The sequence below is a fragment of the Fundulus heteroclitus genome, chromosome 4 (assembly GCF_011125445.2).
Source record: "Fundulus heteroclitus isolate FHET01 chromosome 4, MU-UCD_Fhet_4.1, whole genome shotgun sequence".
Lineage (NCBI taxonomy): Eukaryota > Metazoa > Chordata > Actinopteri > Cyprinodontiformes > Fundulidae > Fundulus > Fundulus heteroclitus.
In genome coordinates, this window is record NC_046364.1 from 39,046,359 (window position 1) to 39,064,772 (window position 18,414).

An 18,414-nucleotide genomic window follows, 5' to 3' on the forward strand; every position below is an offset into this window, starting at 1 on the left:
CCAGAGAGTGCAACTGCAAGCTTTCTGTTTTAAATTTTTATGGACTTAATTTCTAAAGAAATTCAGTTCAAAAGTTGAAAAGGTAAAAGAAGAATTATAGTAAACACACAAAAACAAAATACCAAGGTATAGATCAGAGCCAGCCCAAGGCACAAGAGTACTAAGCCGCTGGTTAGGGTCCCCAGACCTAGGGGCCTCCCATAAATGCTTTACCATAGATCTAAAATATATATATTTGTATTGAGAATGATAATACTATTAAATCTGAGTTAATGATTTAAGGAGAGATAAATTAAAATATCATTGTTTGTTTAGTATTTCAATTTGATATGTAAAGGAATTGGCATGGTTAGTTTGTAGAAGTGTAATCCTCATTGATTCTTGTGTTACCATATCTACAACCTGATGCGTTCTCCTTGCAACTATAGTGGTGATGAGTATCCATGTCTGTGCTGCGGGAGACCGGGGTTCAGGTAGAACACCTGATTTGGGAGTGGTGGCCCAGTAGTTGGAGAGCTGGCTGTTTGTGTCCTGAAGAGCCTGCAAAGGTTGGTGGTTTGAAACTCAAAAGTCTGTCACTCCAGGTCCCTGAGCAAGACCCTTGACCACGGGTTGTTCCCTGTGCTCCACTCAGTGTCTGCAACACTCTGTTCCTATGGTGTGTTCACACCGAATGCAAATGAGGCGACCTGAGCGGGTGATAAGAGCGGTGCGATCAGCACAGTGAGAGCGAAGCAGAACCCAACGGTGACTTTAGTAAGAGTTCAAAAACCTGAACTTTTCTGTCAATTTGCGTCGCGGCAACCAATCAGGCACTGGTTGTTGTTGGGACACGTGGTGAAGGAGTGCAGCAGAGACAAAACTTTTTTTTTTAATGAAATAGAAGATAGAAAATGAATGTTGACATGGGATCAAGTAAGGAATGCTCTTTAGAGGTTTGTAGGTGGCTTTGAAAAAGCCGTTTTAATTTAGCCCTTTAAAGGATTGTGAAATCATTCATCATTTGTCCTCCTGGTGTAGCTCTGGAACTGGACCTGCCAGTCGCCTCGTCTGCGGCAGGATTGGGTGTTCTTTCTGCCGGCTCTCTTGCTCTGATCTCCCACTGTCCTTACCTCGGTTGTAGAAGTGAGCCGTCCCCAAAGTGGGACAACAGTTTTAAACACCGCGGATAGCGACGTTGATCGTGCCGTATAGCTCCTGGACTTCCCTAGGAGCATCTCTGGAGGATCTAGTGGACCTGCAGGGATGCTGGCGCCATTGTTTGGCGTTCCTCATTAAATGTTGCACCGTGACTCGCCTGTCGAGTTGAACAGACAAGCATATAGAAGCTCCTCCTGCTTGATGATGGCCACTGTCACTGTTTATGCAAGCGAGGAGCACAGCGACCAACACCGCGCAGTTCAGGTGGAAATTTTGCAGAAATTGCATTCGATGTGGACGCACCATAAGGGATGGGATAAACGCAGAGATACATTTACCCTCTGTGGAACTATAAAAGGATTCTTTTGTCTTTTCTCTGTGACAAAGCTTGGTGTGTTCCCAAATTCATCTCAGCAAACCGTAACCAATCATTCCTGATTGCTTTCAAGCCAAGCCAGTCATATGTGGCCCCCCCTCTCCTGTTTTTTTTTTTTTTTGTTGTTGTTTCTACAATTTATTCTGTTTTATTTTCCTATATTTTAATCATGTAAAGCACTTTTCATTGTCTCTGTACTGAATTGTGGTATATAAATAAATTTGCCTCGCCTTGCATCTCCCGGTTTGCACCACCAGTTTCTGTGTTGAAGACGCCGTTTTAAGGGGGCCCCAAAAATATAATTCATCTTAAGGCCCCGTTCAAGCTTGGGCCGCCCCTGACGCTTACACTGGCGCGTCTGCATCAGCACCGTATCTCTTTAACGGGACGGTCGGGCGGTGACGTTGGGACGGGGGGGCTCAGAGCTCCGAGAGCGAGCGGATTGCAGCTGGACCGAGCGGAACCAGAGCGACACCTGGCCTGCAGACAGCCACCGGTGAACCTGACTGTGGACTGCTGGGCTTCTCACACCACCATGAGGGATTACTCGGCCACTCCGAGCAACGGAGGGGGCTGCATGCCGTGCTGCCAAGTTTGCGTCTTCGCCTTTACCGCATTTCTGGTCGTTGCGGAGAGGACGGCGGGTGAGCCGCGGGACACGCTCACGGCCAGCTCCACCTTCACCCACTCACCGGAGCCCGCGTGCTGTTCTGTGTCCAGGCTCTGTCGGTGCCGCTGGGTATCAGTCCCAGTTCTGGTTCTGTGTTTGCTTCGTGTGCACGCGCTTGGTCGCGCGCCTCCTCGAGGTGCAGGTTGCGGCGCGCGCGAGAGCTGGACGCAGCGCAGCACGGCGGCTTGGTTTATCATCAGCTCAAAGTTTTAAGCTCATCCTCACGTTAAAAGCTCGCCTCTGTTGTCATTGTCGTGAATGATAGAGCCGCAGCGGGACATCTGCAGAGTGTGCGCCTTTTCCCCTATTTTTAAACCGTGCGTGTTATGAATACCTGCATGCCGCAAGACCGCTGACTCATGTCAATGTGTCCTGCTTCAAACTCTCATCTTTAAGGGAGTCTGTGTGATGTTTTTTTTTATTTTTTATTATTTTAACTGAGGAGCCATGTTGTCATATTTCAGCGCTCTTTTTTTGGGCTAGCCCTGAATGGATGAGGGGATGGGCGTATACCCCGGGATGGGGCCTAGTCTGCCCGGACAGCCCGCCTGTTTGGCTCAGAGGTTCAGATTACATGTATGGAGGAATGCGGTGAGGCAGAACTGCGGGACAGGGATGCAGGGAGGCTGTAGCAGCTGATGTCAGTGATGAGATGTTGAATAGAGGTCATTCAAATGTGGACATTCATAAACTGCAAGTGAAATAGCCGAGGTTATAGGCCTGAAATGCAGGATCTGTTCTGTCCCAAACGCTGCAGAGTATGAAGGACTGTGACTTAAATCGTGTGCCATTTATAAACATGCTGCTGCCAGCCTTGGCCAGGACTCTTGTAAAAGAGATTATTGATGTCAGTGGGATTTTTGTGGGGAAATAAAGGCTAATGATAATAATAAACTGTATAGAAGCCAACTTCTATTGTACACAAATCCCCTATATCAAAGTTAGCCCAACATTTTATGGGAGACCCTAATTGTGGGGCCTCCTCTCTTGCATGTGGAGCACACTTATAGTTTCATAATTTCCTAGTAAGCCAACAATTGGCCATGTCATAGAATGTTTTCCTTCACACTAAAGCTAATTGATTCACATTAATTACTAAATAAATAGCTGTAAATACATTTTGAGTGAGCTTTATGTATCTGACTTACTTATTTGGTCTGATCAGTCATTTAATCCACAGAATAGCGATTAATACAGACTCAGCAGAGTTGCAAATCGGAGGGCTTTGGTTTTGTTGGTTATGCTTACAGGTTTGTATGTGTGACTCCAGCACTGACACAAGGAGCTCAAAAACAAACAAACAAACAAACAAACAAACAAACAAACAAACAAACAAAAAAAGAACACTGGATAATGACAACATAACAACCAAGCTAAGACAATTTTCGGCTTTATGATTATTTTTTGTGACTTCTTCTAAATCTTAAATAAAGTTCCATTTCAAAGGACTCCCAATTTGTTGAAACATGCGATTCATAAATCTTCAGATTGGATTAAAGCCTAAGCAACAAATGTGACATTTTGAAATCAAGCACTTTTGGTTTTCCCTTGTTGCCTTTTTACCTGTTCCTAAATGGAGTTTAGTTTACTTCTGCTTTGGGCTGGCTCTGTGTTTGATCATATAAGCGTCACAAGAACTACTTTACTGGGGCACATAACCCTGGTTATAGTTGTGCCCCAGTAATACTTCAGAATGTTACATGCATATACTATGAAATGGTCCAAACCTGTCTAATATCCTGTTTGAGTTTTTTTTATTGTGCCAACAAATGGTGCTTTGCACGCAGAGCTTCATAAACGATATCTAAAATAAATGGTCTATGCTCTGATTCCATTACATTTTAAACAGTATAATAAAACACCTGTAAGTGTTATTATATGCTGCAAGCAAAAACCCAAGTCATAAATGAGCCAAAGTATCTAATTTAACTTTAGATGACAAAATAGTTTGGCTAAAACCTCTTTACTGTAATAAAGCCCTGAAGTCTTTGATTTAAACCACTTTAAAACACTTGAATTTCTCCAGTGTAGGAAAGTAAAGGATTATTCTATTTTTTTCTTTGATCATTTATGTCCATTATTCACAGTATTCAGATAAGACACAGGCAGGGAGAGAAGGGTGGCTGTGTTGTGGACCAGTGGGCTTTGTGTACTCCCATAGGGGTTGTTAATTATGATGCAATAGACGAATTGGATAAAGTGTAATTTTTTCCTTGACATGGACCTATCAAGTGAAAACTGGATAACTCTGTCTGATTATAATGTGTGTCGTTAAATTCATCAGCAGGGCTTTAACAGCAAACAGATCTTAATGCTGACCTTAAAGCCGTTTAAGAAAGCCCCAATGAAGAGGCCAATATGAAGTCTGAGGGGTTTGGTGCCTGAGTTTGGTGGATAAATTGTGATCTCTCTTAGGTGCCCCAGGTTCCATACACAGTCCTCAAGAACAGAGAAACATTTTACTTTTCTCAAGGTAGTACTTGCATGCATAGGAAGAACATGCAAACTCCATGCAGAAAGACCCAGGGCAGGACTTGAACCCATGACCTTCTTGCTGCAAGGCAGCAGTGCTACCCGCTGCGTCACTGTGCAGCACCAACATATGACATAACCATATTAATTCCAAGAAAGGTCCGCTGAGGTCAGTGCCAGCTTGTCTTTTCCTTTCTGGACAGCATTCAGGTTTGCATTGTATACAATGTCATCGATCATGTCTGGGGTAAAAAGATGCATGAAGACATCTATTGGATCTGCTCCCTCAACATTCATCTTAGTCTTTCCTAAGAAAGGAAGGAAGTCTCCCTTAAACTGGTTATCCATAGCTTTCCAGACATTTCTGACATTCTTTTCTTTTCCTTTTGTACCCCTGAACTCTGGGAAGTGGTGATTCCTCATCTCCTTCATCAGCTTCATCTTCTTCCTCAGCCTCAACTCCCTCAGCAAAATTTCCAGACTCCTCACCTTCACTATCACTGCTTGATCCTACTTCTGTGCTTGCACCTGTCTGTCCTCATCACTGCTACCAGAAGCACCATCTTCCTCACTTGAGTCTGGAAACTGATCTATTACCCTGTATGCCTGTCTTTTAGAGCTCTACAAATTATAAAGACACATAGAAAAACTCAAATTACATTATAAAGACATAAATAACTTGATCTACAGCCAAAATGTTTTAGGAAATGAATTATTTTCAGGAACAACATTGGTAGTAATTGACATTGCATTGAAGTTGAAACAGCTAGTGATGCATGATATACAATTGAGTGGACAGATGATTAATCTGTATTTCCTCTAAATATAAAAACAAAACTTAAAAAAATCTTTACATAATATGTCAGCTTAGATGTAATTATATATATTGTTTACCTGCACTTGTATCTTTTTACAGAAGGTAGAAACCGAAATAGCCAAGGTGTTTGGTCTCCATCTTGGTTTAACTGACTACTTTTTCCCAATGCAATGACCAGCCAATGAGATTTTTTTTTCTATGGGATGATGCAATAGCTCCCACTAGAGTGGATCACATGCAACAGTGCCCAAAATTGCAGGTATATATGTGTATATATACAGCTGTAGTGATCTCTATGCATGAAAGGGTTAAGCCAGTTACAGCATGACCTGCAACGACTTTTTCTCCATGGCCAAATTGCTTATGTGAGCGAATAAAAGTGCCACTCAAGGAGTTTTTTATCAGTTTCTTTCAGCGCTAATACCAAAAGCCACACCATCGTGTCCCATTATATCCCCTAAAATTCACTGTAACAAAGGAAGACACATATTTGATCAACTCTTAAAGATATATGAAAGGCTATTTTAGATCAAACACAGTTCAGTGACATTAAGTAAAAAGAACACTGCTTTAATTTCTGGGTGCTTTCATAAATCAGCTTTCCATTGTCAGTCAGTCAGGCTTTGTAATAACCTTTAAACATTTCTGTTTGTTTATTGAAGGTGATTTTAATAAGTGCATGTTTCCTGTGTTTTCCCAGTGATCTACTGCTTCGTGTATTACCTTTGGGTGGGCCACAACTACTGCTATGCTCATCTCTCTGGCTTCACAGCCCTCTTCCTGCTCCCAGGTGACAACTTTATGCCAAATACAACCTTACAAAACCTGAAGAGTGAAAACTTCCTTCATTCTAGATTTCTGTCCCTCTGTAAATTGGCAGGTTGGGGTCCACAGTGGCTCAGCTATCTGTGGTATCGCTCAGATGGAAAAATCCCCCGGAAATCTCTCAGATGGACGCACATATTACACCTGGGCATCTTCAAAAGGTAAGCAGAGTTTACAAATTTGTACCTTTACTTCATGTAACCCTCTAGGTGATTTGTACTGGTGGAAGTTAAGAGTAGGATTATGGTTGCAAATCTTACAGGACAACCATGATCGTTAGCTTTCTGTCTCTGCCTGTTCATTCGTCGCCACGTTTGTCCCTCACAGGCTGTGGGAGTGTATGCGTCTGCCAGATGAAGATGTGTACGGAGAAATCATGCAGCAGGCTGATGTATCTGCATTACGCCTGTTTGAGGCCTTGGTGGTCACCCTCCCTGAGACGCTGCTCCAGACCTACGTGCTCATCTGTACTGATATAGGCGTCAGGTCTCCTGGTGAGCCTAAAGGCTGAAAGTGAACAGTGGCGTGTGAGATTGGTGTGCTGTGAATGTGGTGGATATGAGGTTTGAATAGCAGAGCAGTTCACGTTTTCACATGCCAATTATCCTTCACAAAATTTAAGAGACACAAAATTAGTAGTTTAAATTGTAGAAAAACAAATAACAAACCTATAAAATATTAACTTCTGTATCTGCACATAATTAGCTGCAGCAAAATCTAAGTTAGGAGATTGTTTTTGGTTAAGATTCAATACATGTATTTCTTTACTTGTGATAGACTGATGACCTGTCCAAGGCGTACCCCGCCTCTCGCCCATTGACAGATGGAGATAGGCACCAGCAACCCCACAAGGGATAGACTTGTTAGAAAATGGATGGATGGATGGATGGATATTTCTCTACTGTTTGCATATTAATCAGCTATTGGGACATCAATAAAGATTTGAATGTGAATCATGCATCAAAGGGGCTTTGTGTACTGCAACAAAAACCAAGCAGACAGTACAGGCAAAAACATTTTCTTAATTGGACCATAATTACAACAATCTTGGATTTTATCGGAATATTTATGGAAAAAAAAAACATAAACTAGTGCATAACTGAAGTGAAAGAAAAAGGATGCAATCTTTTCAAAATCTTTCCTTTATGAAATAATTGACAACTGTTGGGTGGGGTTGTATTTGCTGTAGTTACGATGACAAACTTATGCACTGAAGGTTTTCATTTTCTGAGGAGTAACTGGAGCTCAGTCTGATTGGACAGATTGTGTCTGTGAACAGCAGATTTCAAATCCTGCCAAACATTCATTGTTGCATTCAGGTCTGCACTTAGACTTTGACCATTCCAAGAAATTATCAAATTTAAATCTAAACCCTTCCTTTGTGGTTCTGGCAGCATGTTTAAATGCTCGTTGTCCCACTGGAAGGTGCATCTCTGCGCCAGTTCTAAAAGTCTTTTGCAGCTCCATCCATCTTCCCATCAACTGGGAGTATTTTCACTCTCTCTGTTGAAGGAAAGCATCCCCCCAGCATGATGCTGCCACCACCACACCTTGAGGAAGCTCTGTTCCGCCTGTTAGTCTTTAACCACTCGTATGGCTTTGTATGTGGACCATGGCTTTCTTTTCGCCACTCTTCCATAAAGCAAAGGTTCATAGAGTTTGTTCTGTAATAGTTTTTTTCCTACCTGAGAACCCCCCGTGTAATTTTTCTTAAACAAGATTATGGACTATTTTCTGTTGGTCTATTACGTAAAATCCAATTTCACTACTACACAGAGGTGAACAGCTGCAGTGTTAAAATGGGAACAAGTTCAAGGGGTGAGAATAGCTTTTCAAAGTGCTCTAACATTAGCAAATGGACCATGTGTGGGATACTTCAGTCGAGACTAAAGCTGTTTATGTTTTCATGATAACAAAGACTTCAAAATGATCCCGTGATAACTAAAATGACACTTACAATACAAATCATTTTCTGATTTATAGTGTTTATTTTGTGACACTTTAAATCTTTAAATCAGATAAAATAAGTATTTTAATTATAAACCCTCTTTTAAGCCTGTTCAGAATTATAAGGCTCAGATTTTGACATTTTTAGCCTGAAAATATATCATCCCTTTGTTTCTATTAGAGTTTTTAACTTTGTAGCTGAATCCATGACTGATGTCATCAATATGCAGGCAGGCGCTAATATGCTTGAACAGAACAAGAGGGACACAAGCCTTTAAAAAAACATTGTGATCACAACATAACATCTGTTGGGTTAACAGATGCATTTATGCAAATGCTCTGCATTAGCTTGTAACATAAATAGTAGCAATAGTAGCGGTTTGTTGCAATTCTTTGCATTTTAGAGCTTATTAATGGCATTTTACGAACGCTTTTCACCTCCCCATGTGCATCCTTCCTCCTGTTTTCCCCCCTCCAGCCTCGGTGTGCTTTGCTGTGTGTTTGCTGTCTCTGGCCTGGGCGCTGGTTCTCTACGCCAGATCTTGCTCGCTCATCAGGCCGGGACACTTGCAGATGACTCCGGCTGCCATTCTCTGTCGACTCCTATGGAGGGTAGGCATAATGCGGCGTATATATGTGCAACGCACCCTTTGAAACTCACAGCAGCAGTTTGAAAATACATTTTGTGTGCATGCAGGTCGGTATGTTGGGATCCAGGTTCGCTGTGCTCATGCTCTTCACACGTATCTTCAAGCAGTGGGTCCTGGGAGTCATTGGTAAACCAAAAACTTATCTCAAATCTGCTTACCAGTAATCTGTTGCCCAAAATTAACCTTTTTTTTGCCATATCTATAAAGGGTTGGAATTGACTTTGAAAGTGTGTTTCTGTGTCACAGGTGTGCACTGGCTGGGTGCAACTTTCTGGATGGTGTCTCAGCAGACCGACATCATACGTTCGACTGGTCGATGGAGACTTTTCAACCTCATTCTGGGAGCTATTCACGTCTTTCTCTTCCTCAACGTGAAGTACGGTCCTTCCAGATACCGCATGGCTGCATTTTACCTGGTACGTCTGTGTGGATGTCAGCGCATCAGTCTCATTTGGAGGGAACTACTAAAAGTACTCACGCACCTTCAGCTGTCCATCATAACATCACAACCACAAACTTAATTCAAGTTATTGGTATGTTATGTGACAGGCAAACAAAAAGTATGACATGATTTTAAAGTGGAAGTAAGGTGATGCAGGCTTTTCTTTTTTTGTTTTTGCAAACAAAATGTGAAGTGTTGTGTATAGCCCCCTTTACTTTGATATTCTTAAACAACACCCAGTACAACCAATCAGATGCCACCTAATTAGCAAAAAAGAGTTGACCTGTGTTGACCTCTCAGAAGTTAGAGAAAATCTGTGAACAAACAGCATCTTGAAGGCCAGGGAACAGAGCAGACATGTCAGGGAGGAATTCATGGAGACGCTTACGGCAGCGTTAGGTTATAAAACATCATCCTCCACACCAGATCAGGTGGTGCAGGATTTTCTTGTGCTGTGTGACACTTCCTACTTAAAACAAATTTTCTCCAAAACCAAGGATCTTTGTATAGATTTCAGAAAGACGTCCAGTCCGCCACCTTTAGGTTTCATTAAAAGGGAGCCAGAGGAGCGTGTTCGGTATAATGAGAGAACCAGGAAGTGAAAATCTGGAGTGTGCAAAAGGTTCATTTCCACAGTTCTGTGATAGAATCTCTCCTTATATCTGCTTTTATCACTTGGTTCGACAAGCTATCATCCATCCATCCATCCATCCATCCATCCATCCATCCATCCATCCATCCATCCATCCATCCATCCATCCATCCATCCATCGTCTTCTTCCGCTTATCCGGGGTCGGGTCGCGGGGGTAGCAGCTTCAGTAGGGAGGCCCAGACGTCCCTCTCCCCAGCCACTTGGGCCAGCTCCTCAGGAGGAATCCCAAGGCGTTCCCAGGCCAGCAGGGAGACATAGTCCCTCCAGCGTGTCCTGGATCTTCCCCTGGGCCTCCTCCCGGTGGGACGTGCCTGGAACACCTCTCCAGGGAGGCGTCTAGGAGGCATCCTGACCAGATGCCCGAGCCACCTCAACTGGCTCCTCTCGACGTGGAGGAGCAGCGGCTCTACTCTGAGTCCTCCCCGGATGACTGAGCTCCTCACCCTATCTCTAAGGGAGAGCCCAGACACACTACGGAGAAAACTCATTTCAGCCGCTTGTATCCGGGATCTCGTTCTTTCGGTCACGACCCAAAGCTCGTGGCCATAGATGAGGGTAGGAACGTAGATCGACCGGTAAATCGAGAGCTTCGCCTTTTGGCTCAGCTCTCTCTTCACCACAACGGACCGGTACAGCGCCCGCTTCACAGCAGATGCTGCACCAATCCGCCTGTCGATCTCCCGCTCCATCTTCCCCTCATTCGTGAACAAGACCCCAAGATACTTAAACTCCTCCACTAGGGGCAGCACATCCTCCCCAACCTGCAGGAGGCACTCTACCCTTTTCCGGCTCAAGACCATGGTCTGGGATTTGGAGGCACTGATCTTCATCCCGGCCGCTTCACACTCGGCTGCAAACCGCTCCAGTGAGAGCTGTAGATCACGCCCTGATGAAGCCAATAGGATCACATCCTCCTTGACTGCAGAAGCTGACAAGCTATCAGTGGGAGACAAAGACGGGATGAGTCTAATAGTAAAGGCGGCTGGTAGAAATACTGGTGCCAAAGTACCTGATCGAACACAGACATTCACACAAAAGGCAAAATCATTCTTCCCTCCCCTTATGACCTACTTAAGGGAATGCCTACCGGATCAACACATGGAAAAATATTTTTTTTAATTACTCAACCCATTATGCAGATACATTTTAATTGTGGTTGTCTGTGATTAGTTTGCCATTTTATTCTAATGGTTTTAATTGATATTTATGCTGATGTTTTCCCTTAAGCTCTCCTGCAGCAAGGCATAACACATTTTAACCCCCATTAAAATCCACAGGTCATATTCCTAGAAGATGCTCTTCTTCTTCTGGCCTCCTCCTGGTTGTTTGCTATGGTGTCCTGGGACACTGTGGGGATCCCAGCTGCCGTGTTTTGCAGCTTCCTCATTGGTAAGGCATGCAGCCACTTGTTCTATAAAAAAACAAACATGTATGGACATTTGAAAAGATTCTATTTGCCCATGTCATATTTTTCCTGAATGTTTTAATTGTCTAATTTCCTGATAAGTGCTTTCCCTCTACAGGAGTGATAGCGTTGGTACTGTACTACCGTTTCCTCCATCCCAAGTCTTTTGAGATCTTCCAGAGCATTCGTCACAGGGGGATTGGGGGAGCCTTCATGCAGCGTGGATCTACACTCTCACTGGAGGAGAAAGTTGAGACCAATTTCCATCACAATACAACGTTGTCTGGTCGGTGATCGACACGTCTGCATGTTTATCTTTTATCTCACTATCTTTGTTGATTAAACAAATGCTCAAGTTTCACAGTCTCAACACCAGCTACCAGTTAACTTCAGGGTTTATTTTAATACCTGTGTGCATGTTAGAAAGCCAGGTGTTCTGCACCCTCAGATTTTCTGCTGGGTTTCAAACATTTCAGAAGTCCCTCCCAACTAAAACACACGGCGAGGCCTCATTTTCTGTAACACAGGCACTGACTTGGTTTCTGGATACTGAGAGTGCTATTTGTTGGGGTAGTTTCTGAGTGGGAGTGGTGGTTTAGTGGTTAGAGCAGGGTGCTTGTGTTCTGAGAAGGCAGCGAGGTTCCTGGTTTGAATCCCACAGACTGGCACTCTGGGCCCTGAGCAGGACTCTTAGCCCCAGAATGCAGCCCAGGTCCTGCACATTGGCGGCCCACAGCTCCCTAAGGGATCGATTAAATGCTGAGGACAACTTTCTGTACAATGTACAGCAAAGTAGCAATGATAAATGAAGCTGATGATGATTATTAGAAGTATTTAAAAGTGAAAACATCTTTATAATTTAGACTCTTTCTAAGGTGTTAATAAAAATGTGTTATCTTTGACAACTTTTAAATTGTAATATAATTTCCAAATATGCTATATTTTTTAATTTTGTATCCTTTTACTTATAGACCTTTTTGAACTTGTGTTTCAATCCTTTATTTTTAGTAATCTATTACCTTCTGTATATTTGTTTTCACTTATGTCTACTAATGTTACTCTCACCAGTTTTAGAGAAGAACGGTGTTATTTTTCCATTTATTACTTTGTGAATTTGTACATTTCCATACATAAAGTTACAACTTATTGTTGGTAAAGGTTATTAGTTGTGAATTATTTCGTCAACAGCTATCCTGCTAATGTGTGGTCTGCACAGACAAATTTAAACCTTAAAATCTTCGGCGCGTTTTAACCTCTTTTTGTCACATATTTTGGATTATTTTTAATCCTGCAAAGCACTTTGTGTTGCACTTAGTTGTGTCAGTGGTGCTATACAAATAAAGTTTGATCAACTGATTAACTGTGGACCTTCTTTTTAGGAGGTGGGACCCTCATGGACCTCCCCATCCAATGGGAAGGCTGGAAGCATCACCACTGGCTGCTGATTCGTTTAGCTCTTAAGACGGGGGACGTTCCACGGATCTGGTCAGCGTACGGAGAAGGCGGACTGGCCGGACTCATGGGTCTCTCAGAAGAGGTTCACTCACCTGATGTGCATCATGTGCCTCGGGTTTGTTGCTCTCCTGAACTGTTTTTGTCTTAGATTTGATTCTAGCTGTCTTTTGACTTCTAAAGGTGTGAACTTTATTGCTATTTGTGTTTTGTGGGATACATGTCCTCTCTTCTATACCGGTCTCATTTATTTTTTAAATATTGTAAGAGGGGGTTTCTTATTCTTATTTGTCAGGTTCCACCTCATCAACCACGAGCTCTTCAAATCTCGCACCCAGCTCCTCAACCTACCCCACCAGCACCTCCACCACAGGTCACCCAGACTCCACAGGCAAGATCTTCTGTTAAAAACCCTAATAATGTAAAACTGTGGTTTAACTACCCCAGTAGGTGTGAATAAATTACTACAGTGGTTTAGGTGTTTTAATCATGTAAGATGAAATTCATTCGGCTTCACAACTGCATCGTGTATCAGTGTTGACTCCAGTAACCAGCTTCAGATGTCGTTTTTTTTTTTTGTCCCCAAGGTGAGTCAGGTCTCCCAGCCACCTAAACCGGCTCACAGCAGTGTTGTTGCCCGACCGGTGAGAAAAGCTCCTCCCACAACCATCCAGGATGTGAGAAGGTTTCCAGAGATCGTCCCATTCCAGGAGGTTATTCCTGAGGAAACCGCGGAGGAGGAATCTGCGCCGTCAGATGATAAAGGTAGGATGCCTAAAAAAAAAAAGAACCAGTGTTTGGCCCACGTAGGGGGAGTAGAAACAAGCTGTAAACACAGTGTTCTTGATAGAGCTTCAAGATAGGTTGGTTCATCTCTCACTTTGTCTCCATAGGATATCTGCTCGTGATCAAGTACTATAATTTAAATTATTTTTAAAATGGCTTATTTGTTCAAAGAGTCCATCTCTCTGCTGATCTACAGCGTCGTCCAAGAGTGTTAATATCCCCTCTCTTCCGTATGTTTTCATAAATCTGAAAAGTGTGGCATGCATTTTTATTCAGCCCCCCTTACACTGATGTCCCTAAACAAAACAGTTTGCCTCAAAATAAAACCAGTTACCTCAACAGAGCTCATCTGTTTTAAATTCAATCTTAGCATAAATAAGGCAGGTCAGGGATAAAGCTAAGAAGACGTTATGGTATAAAACTAAGTCCAAACCTTTAAACATCTCAAAGCTCTCTTAAGTTCATGTAGATGCAAAACACTATGTGGGGTGAAAAACTTACACTTTGTGTTGATAAAATCACAATAGCATTGAAGTTTGTTCTCATATTGGGACAAAATGTGATAAAATTGAAGGGGTATGAATGCTTGTATTTCATTACTAAATAATTTTCTTAATTTTTCCAATTTAATCTAAATATACGGGCTAAAACTGAGGATCTAACACAGACACTGATTACTTTAACCCTAACCCTAAAGGTGACGAGGAGTTCCAGAGCGCGGCTTACGGCTCACCGTCGCTTTCATCTCCTCAACACCCTGGAAGCCTCCGTCACATCGACAGCAACGCCGCATCTCTGACGGAGGCGTCGTCCTCTGTGGGTTCGCTGGACATCAAGACACCTGGCTGGTCGCCCGAGCGTCGCTCTCCTCTCCTGTTGGCTTCCCCGGAGAACAAAGCGGGGACCTCTGCAGAATCCAACACGACGTTATATTTCAGTGCTGATGCGCCTTCGCCGTCCAGTGGGAGCTATCTGGGCTGGGGCTCAGAGCTCTCGCCCATCTCCGTCTACAGAAGGCCCTACCGGATCAGAGAAGCCCGCTTTGTCACATCCACCCTGCGACTGGAAGCTCCAGGTGGAGCTGAAAGCCCTGGCCCTGCTCCGGTTGTGGTAATTCCAGCTACTCCTGGCACAACACCAGGCACTACTCCCGGTGGGACCCCCGGGTCCACCACGCCTGCAGCTTCCACTCCTGCAGCATCGACGCCTGGTACTCCACTCACTCCAGTCATCTCCCATGCTCGCAAGCAGATGGTTCAGTTTGTGGACTATAGAGAGAATTTAGTGTAAAGTAAAGTAGAAGTATAGAAAGGCATTCTTGTATGAACTAACTTGTTGAAGAGTTAGAAAGTATTTTTTAAGTTCCCATGAGGTCCATTTACTAATTATTTATTCTATTCACCCTTTTGTGCAGACAGATAATTTTGCACAAAATAGAAATGATTGCTCTTGAAACATCTGGACAGTAAACTGGTTTTCCAACAAATAGACATGAATTGAAAAGTCTGAGGAATCTTGTTTAAAACTTATTTTATATGTACAGTAAATGGGATGGAATGGGATGGAATGAATCAGAATATCATCAAAAAGTTCTTTTATTTCAAAGTCAAAAAGTGAAGCTCATATATCATACAATTTAATTACACACACAAGGGGACAAAAATGTAGTTCTGTTGATCTTGAAGATATGGCGGCTTAGAGTAAAAGAAAACCAAAACATAAAATTTGAATATTAGATGAGACTAAATTAAGTATTTGATATTAAAAATAAGGATTTTTTAATATAAAAGTATCAGCCTTCTGAAAACGACATTCTGTACAGTATATGGAATTGGTTGGGGCTTTCTTCTAACACATTTTTTCCTTCCATGCAACTTTTCATCCATATTCTTGGACCTTTTGACCTCCTGGAGCAGGGTGTTAATGACTGGAAAATATTTTCTCCACAGTTGTGTAGACCTTACAATAACATTTCTATGTTCAGAGGGTTTTTTTCATATTCTTATTCAGGGGTCGCCACAGCAAGTCATTACAACAGACTTGGGAGAATATTTACGGCAGATCCCCTTCCCCGAGATTCAAACCCAGGTGTCCCGAAATAAAGCCGTAGACTGGATGGTTGCTGTTTACAGACATGGCTGTCACGTGTGAAAACACAGAGGTTGTACTTTAAAAAAAAGGATCTGTCCGCATTTTATTTCCACTCTCAGGCTGACTAAAACAGGTAACCAAACCGTGCATGTTTACCACATACACTTCAAAATACTTCTCGTGGTTATTTTTACCCACTTGCCTAATTGTGGCACATTTATGGGCTACAGTACGCCAGTGTGTGTTAGTTCATTAATTGATCGTTAGCAATATACAGTACTAGTGTAGCGCAAAAGTCTCAAGTCTTCTCTCATTTTTTTTGCATTAGCTGTACTTTCTCATACTGTTAAAATAGACTCTTCAGACTGTTTTTGTTTGTTGTTAATTGTCTTTACTCTGACCTCTGACTCATCCAGGGACAAAAGGCTTTTTGTTTCAGCAGAAGAACCAGTTCACACATAATGGAGATTCTTATCAGAAGTGAAAACAACATGTTTTTGCCCTTTTCTAAAGATGAACCTACGAAAAATACCAAAGTTAAATATTGTAACACTAATAAGGGGGTTCCTAAAGAGCTATTAGCCCAAAACTTGGTACACACTAGATTAGCGATGCAGTTCATGAGCAAAATCGCATATAAAAAAAAACTATGATTTATTGAACTAGACCGGTGCTACCCAAACTTGAAGCTTGTGACCTACAAAATAACAGCATAAGAAACTCATGACGCCCGACTATATATACAAATATTTCATATAGGGTCAAGGTTAGGGATTTTTTGTTAAAGAGCTTCCAATGCCTAACTAGGGATGGTGTTAGAGACAGTTCTTATCTTTTTCATTCTGTGTTTTTATGAAGGATCACAGTGCATGGAGACAATTTTAACCAAAAAAATTAACATAATTTACCCCATTATTCCTGCAAATAGATGCTGTAATACCACCACCTTAGTTTATTAACATTGGTATTGGCTGATGTTAGTCAGTTTTTAACATATTGGCATTGGTCTGATAATTAAAACTGGGCCGATATTAACAACTGATTTTTATTTCCATCTTGTTGCCATTAGTGTATCAGTGTTTTAGGAGGGGCTTGGCCATGTGGGATTTGTTTGGGTACGTGATAGCGGTGCAGTGCAGGATTGTGGGGTGTTTAACTGAATATGAGACACAATGTCAGCAGTGAGGACTATTTTTCACAGTGTTGAAATGGTGTGGAAGTATAAATGATATAGGTTAAAATTACACAAATGAATTTCATACTGAATATCAACATTGGTGCGTTGCTATTTGTGAACGCTTCACAATCCTGATCAGCTGATCTCATACCTGCACCTAGAGCCCAGAAGAACAGGAGTTCAAATACAGCTATTAGGGCATGATTGATTAAAACTACCAGCAACTAGCAAGAGTCCAGCAGTGTTTAAGGACCAGGCTGGAATTAGGTTGCAGTGGAAAATAATCGGCTGTAAGCAGCACAACGAGTGACTCAAAACTCCTTGATGAGTGATTTCAAAATCACGCCCGTAGCTCATTTCCTTTGTTCCAGCAGCAAACTGGTTCCGGGTTAGTACCATTTTTTCAGGGCCAGGGCTAGACTTGGTGGAAACTCAATTAATCAGTGCTTAGTTTGCTCTAGGACCAGTTACGCACTGGAACTGGTTTGGTGAGAAAAGACCCAACAGAAACAGCATCAACTGCCAACATACTGCTTTGACCTTGGTATAGAAAGGTTACTGTTTTTATCTTGTCTTAACATTTTCAGCATAAATATGCTTCACCATGATCTTTCTGGTTATTTATTTTTAATTTGTGAAGAAGTCTCATGAATCCACACTTGCTGACTCTTGAAACCAAGGGGGATCCAGATCTTACCTTTGGGAACCACTGATCTGGACCACTATACGTTTACTTCTTGCCAAAAAGGTTTTCTTTACAAGCTATATTAAAAATGGATGAATACAATTTTTTAGGGAGGTCATTTTATTGTTTGTTGTAAAATTGGTATTTCATGTTATTTATACATTTTTCAAAACTTTTTCTTTTATTCCTTGCAGAGAAATAAATAAAAATAGGGGCTGCATCCGAAAGGGTCTAATTGGTAAGGAAGGTGGTAGGAAAAGGAGCATTTATGCTTCCTATCATAGTTCCTTTAGCATAGGAACCTTGCAATGTCCCTCACTGGCACTAAGGAGCTATAAGGAATCCCACAATCCTTTGCGTGTCATTTTGCATCACCACAGCCCACCTCACGGAAATGAACAGAACCGTCCTGAGAGAAGAGATTGCACACTGCAGTTCATTTTTGGAAGGCTGTAGGCCTGGATTTGACTTGCATCGTCCATGTGTGTTCCTACCCACGATAATGTTCTCAGTGTTGACCCCATGAACGGTCAAGGAGTAGGAGCTAGAAGCTGTAATTAGAAGGTTTTGGATGCAGCCATGTTTTCATTTCACACTAAACCTGCCGGACAGAAATGCCTACACCACTGAAGCATTTATTTGCATTGTTGCTTTTTAAAACAAGCAAAAACAGGTAACCGATTCTCATTACACAACTTATGTTTACTCAAGACTCAGGTCAGCAAAACCAGATAGTAAGACAAGGAAATGTAAGGGGTGGGGGGTGGGGGGGTGTGTGCAACACTTAAATGGGAACTATAACCTTATGTAAGAGGTGGGTGGAAAC

At 42.3% G+C, this 18,414-nt stretch overlaps 1 protein-coding gene across 1 annotated transcript; it reads left to right on the plus strand.

Annotated features, from left to right (window-relative positions):
- The first annotated feature begins 1,888 nt into the window (after positions 1 to 1,888).
- Positions 1,889 to 15,893, plus strand: LOC105920698 (XK-related protein 5). The gene is made up of 13 exons (XM_021312785.2): positions 1,889 to 2,160; positions 6,176 to 6,265; positions 6,356 to 6,461; positions 6,628 to 6,794; positions 8,726 to 8,859; positions 8,945 to 9,023; positions 9,144 to 9,313; positions 11,270 to 11,381; positions 11,516 to 11,683; positions 12,777 to 12,967; positions 13,145 to 13,240; positions 13,437 to 13,614; positions 14,333 to 15,893. The coding sequence occupies exons 1-13, from the start codon at positions 2,052 to 2,054 to the stop codon at positions 14,923 to 14,925; spliced, it is 2,193 nt and encodes a 730-aa protein (XP_021168460.2). The 5' UTR covers positions 1,889 to 2,051; the 3' UTR covers positions 14,926 to 15,893.
- Positions 15,894 to 18,414: the final 2,521 nt, after the last annotated feature.

What these genes read in the sequence shown, in the direction of transcription:
- LOC105920698 (XM_021312785.2), top strand. Translation starts at nt 2,052, where the DNA reads ATGAGGGATTACTCGGCCACTCCGAGCAACGGAGGGGGCTGCATGCCG. An exon ending in AGCCCTCTTCCTGCTCCCAG is followed by an intron (nt 6,266 to 6,355) that starts GTGACAACTTTA and finishes GTAAATTGGCAG; the next exon opens with GTTGGGGTCCACAGTGGCTC. An exon ending in ATGTGCATCATGTGCCTCGG is followed by an intron (nt 12,968 to 13,144) that starts GTTTGTTGCTCT and finishes CTTATTTGTCAG; the next exon opens with GTTCCACCTCATCAACCACG.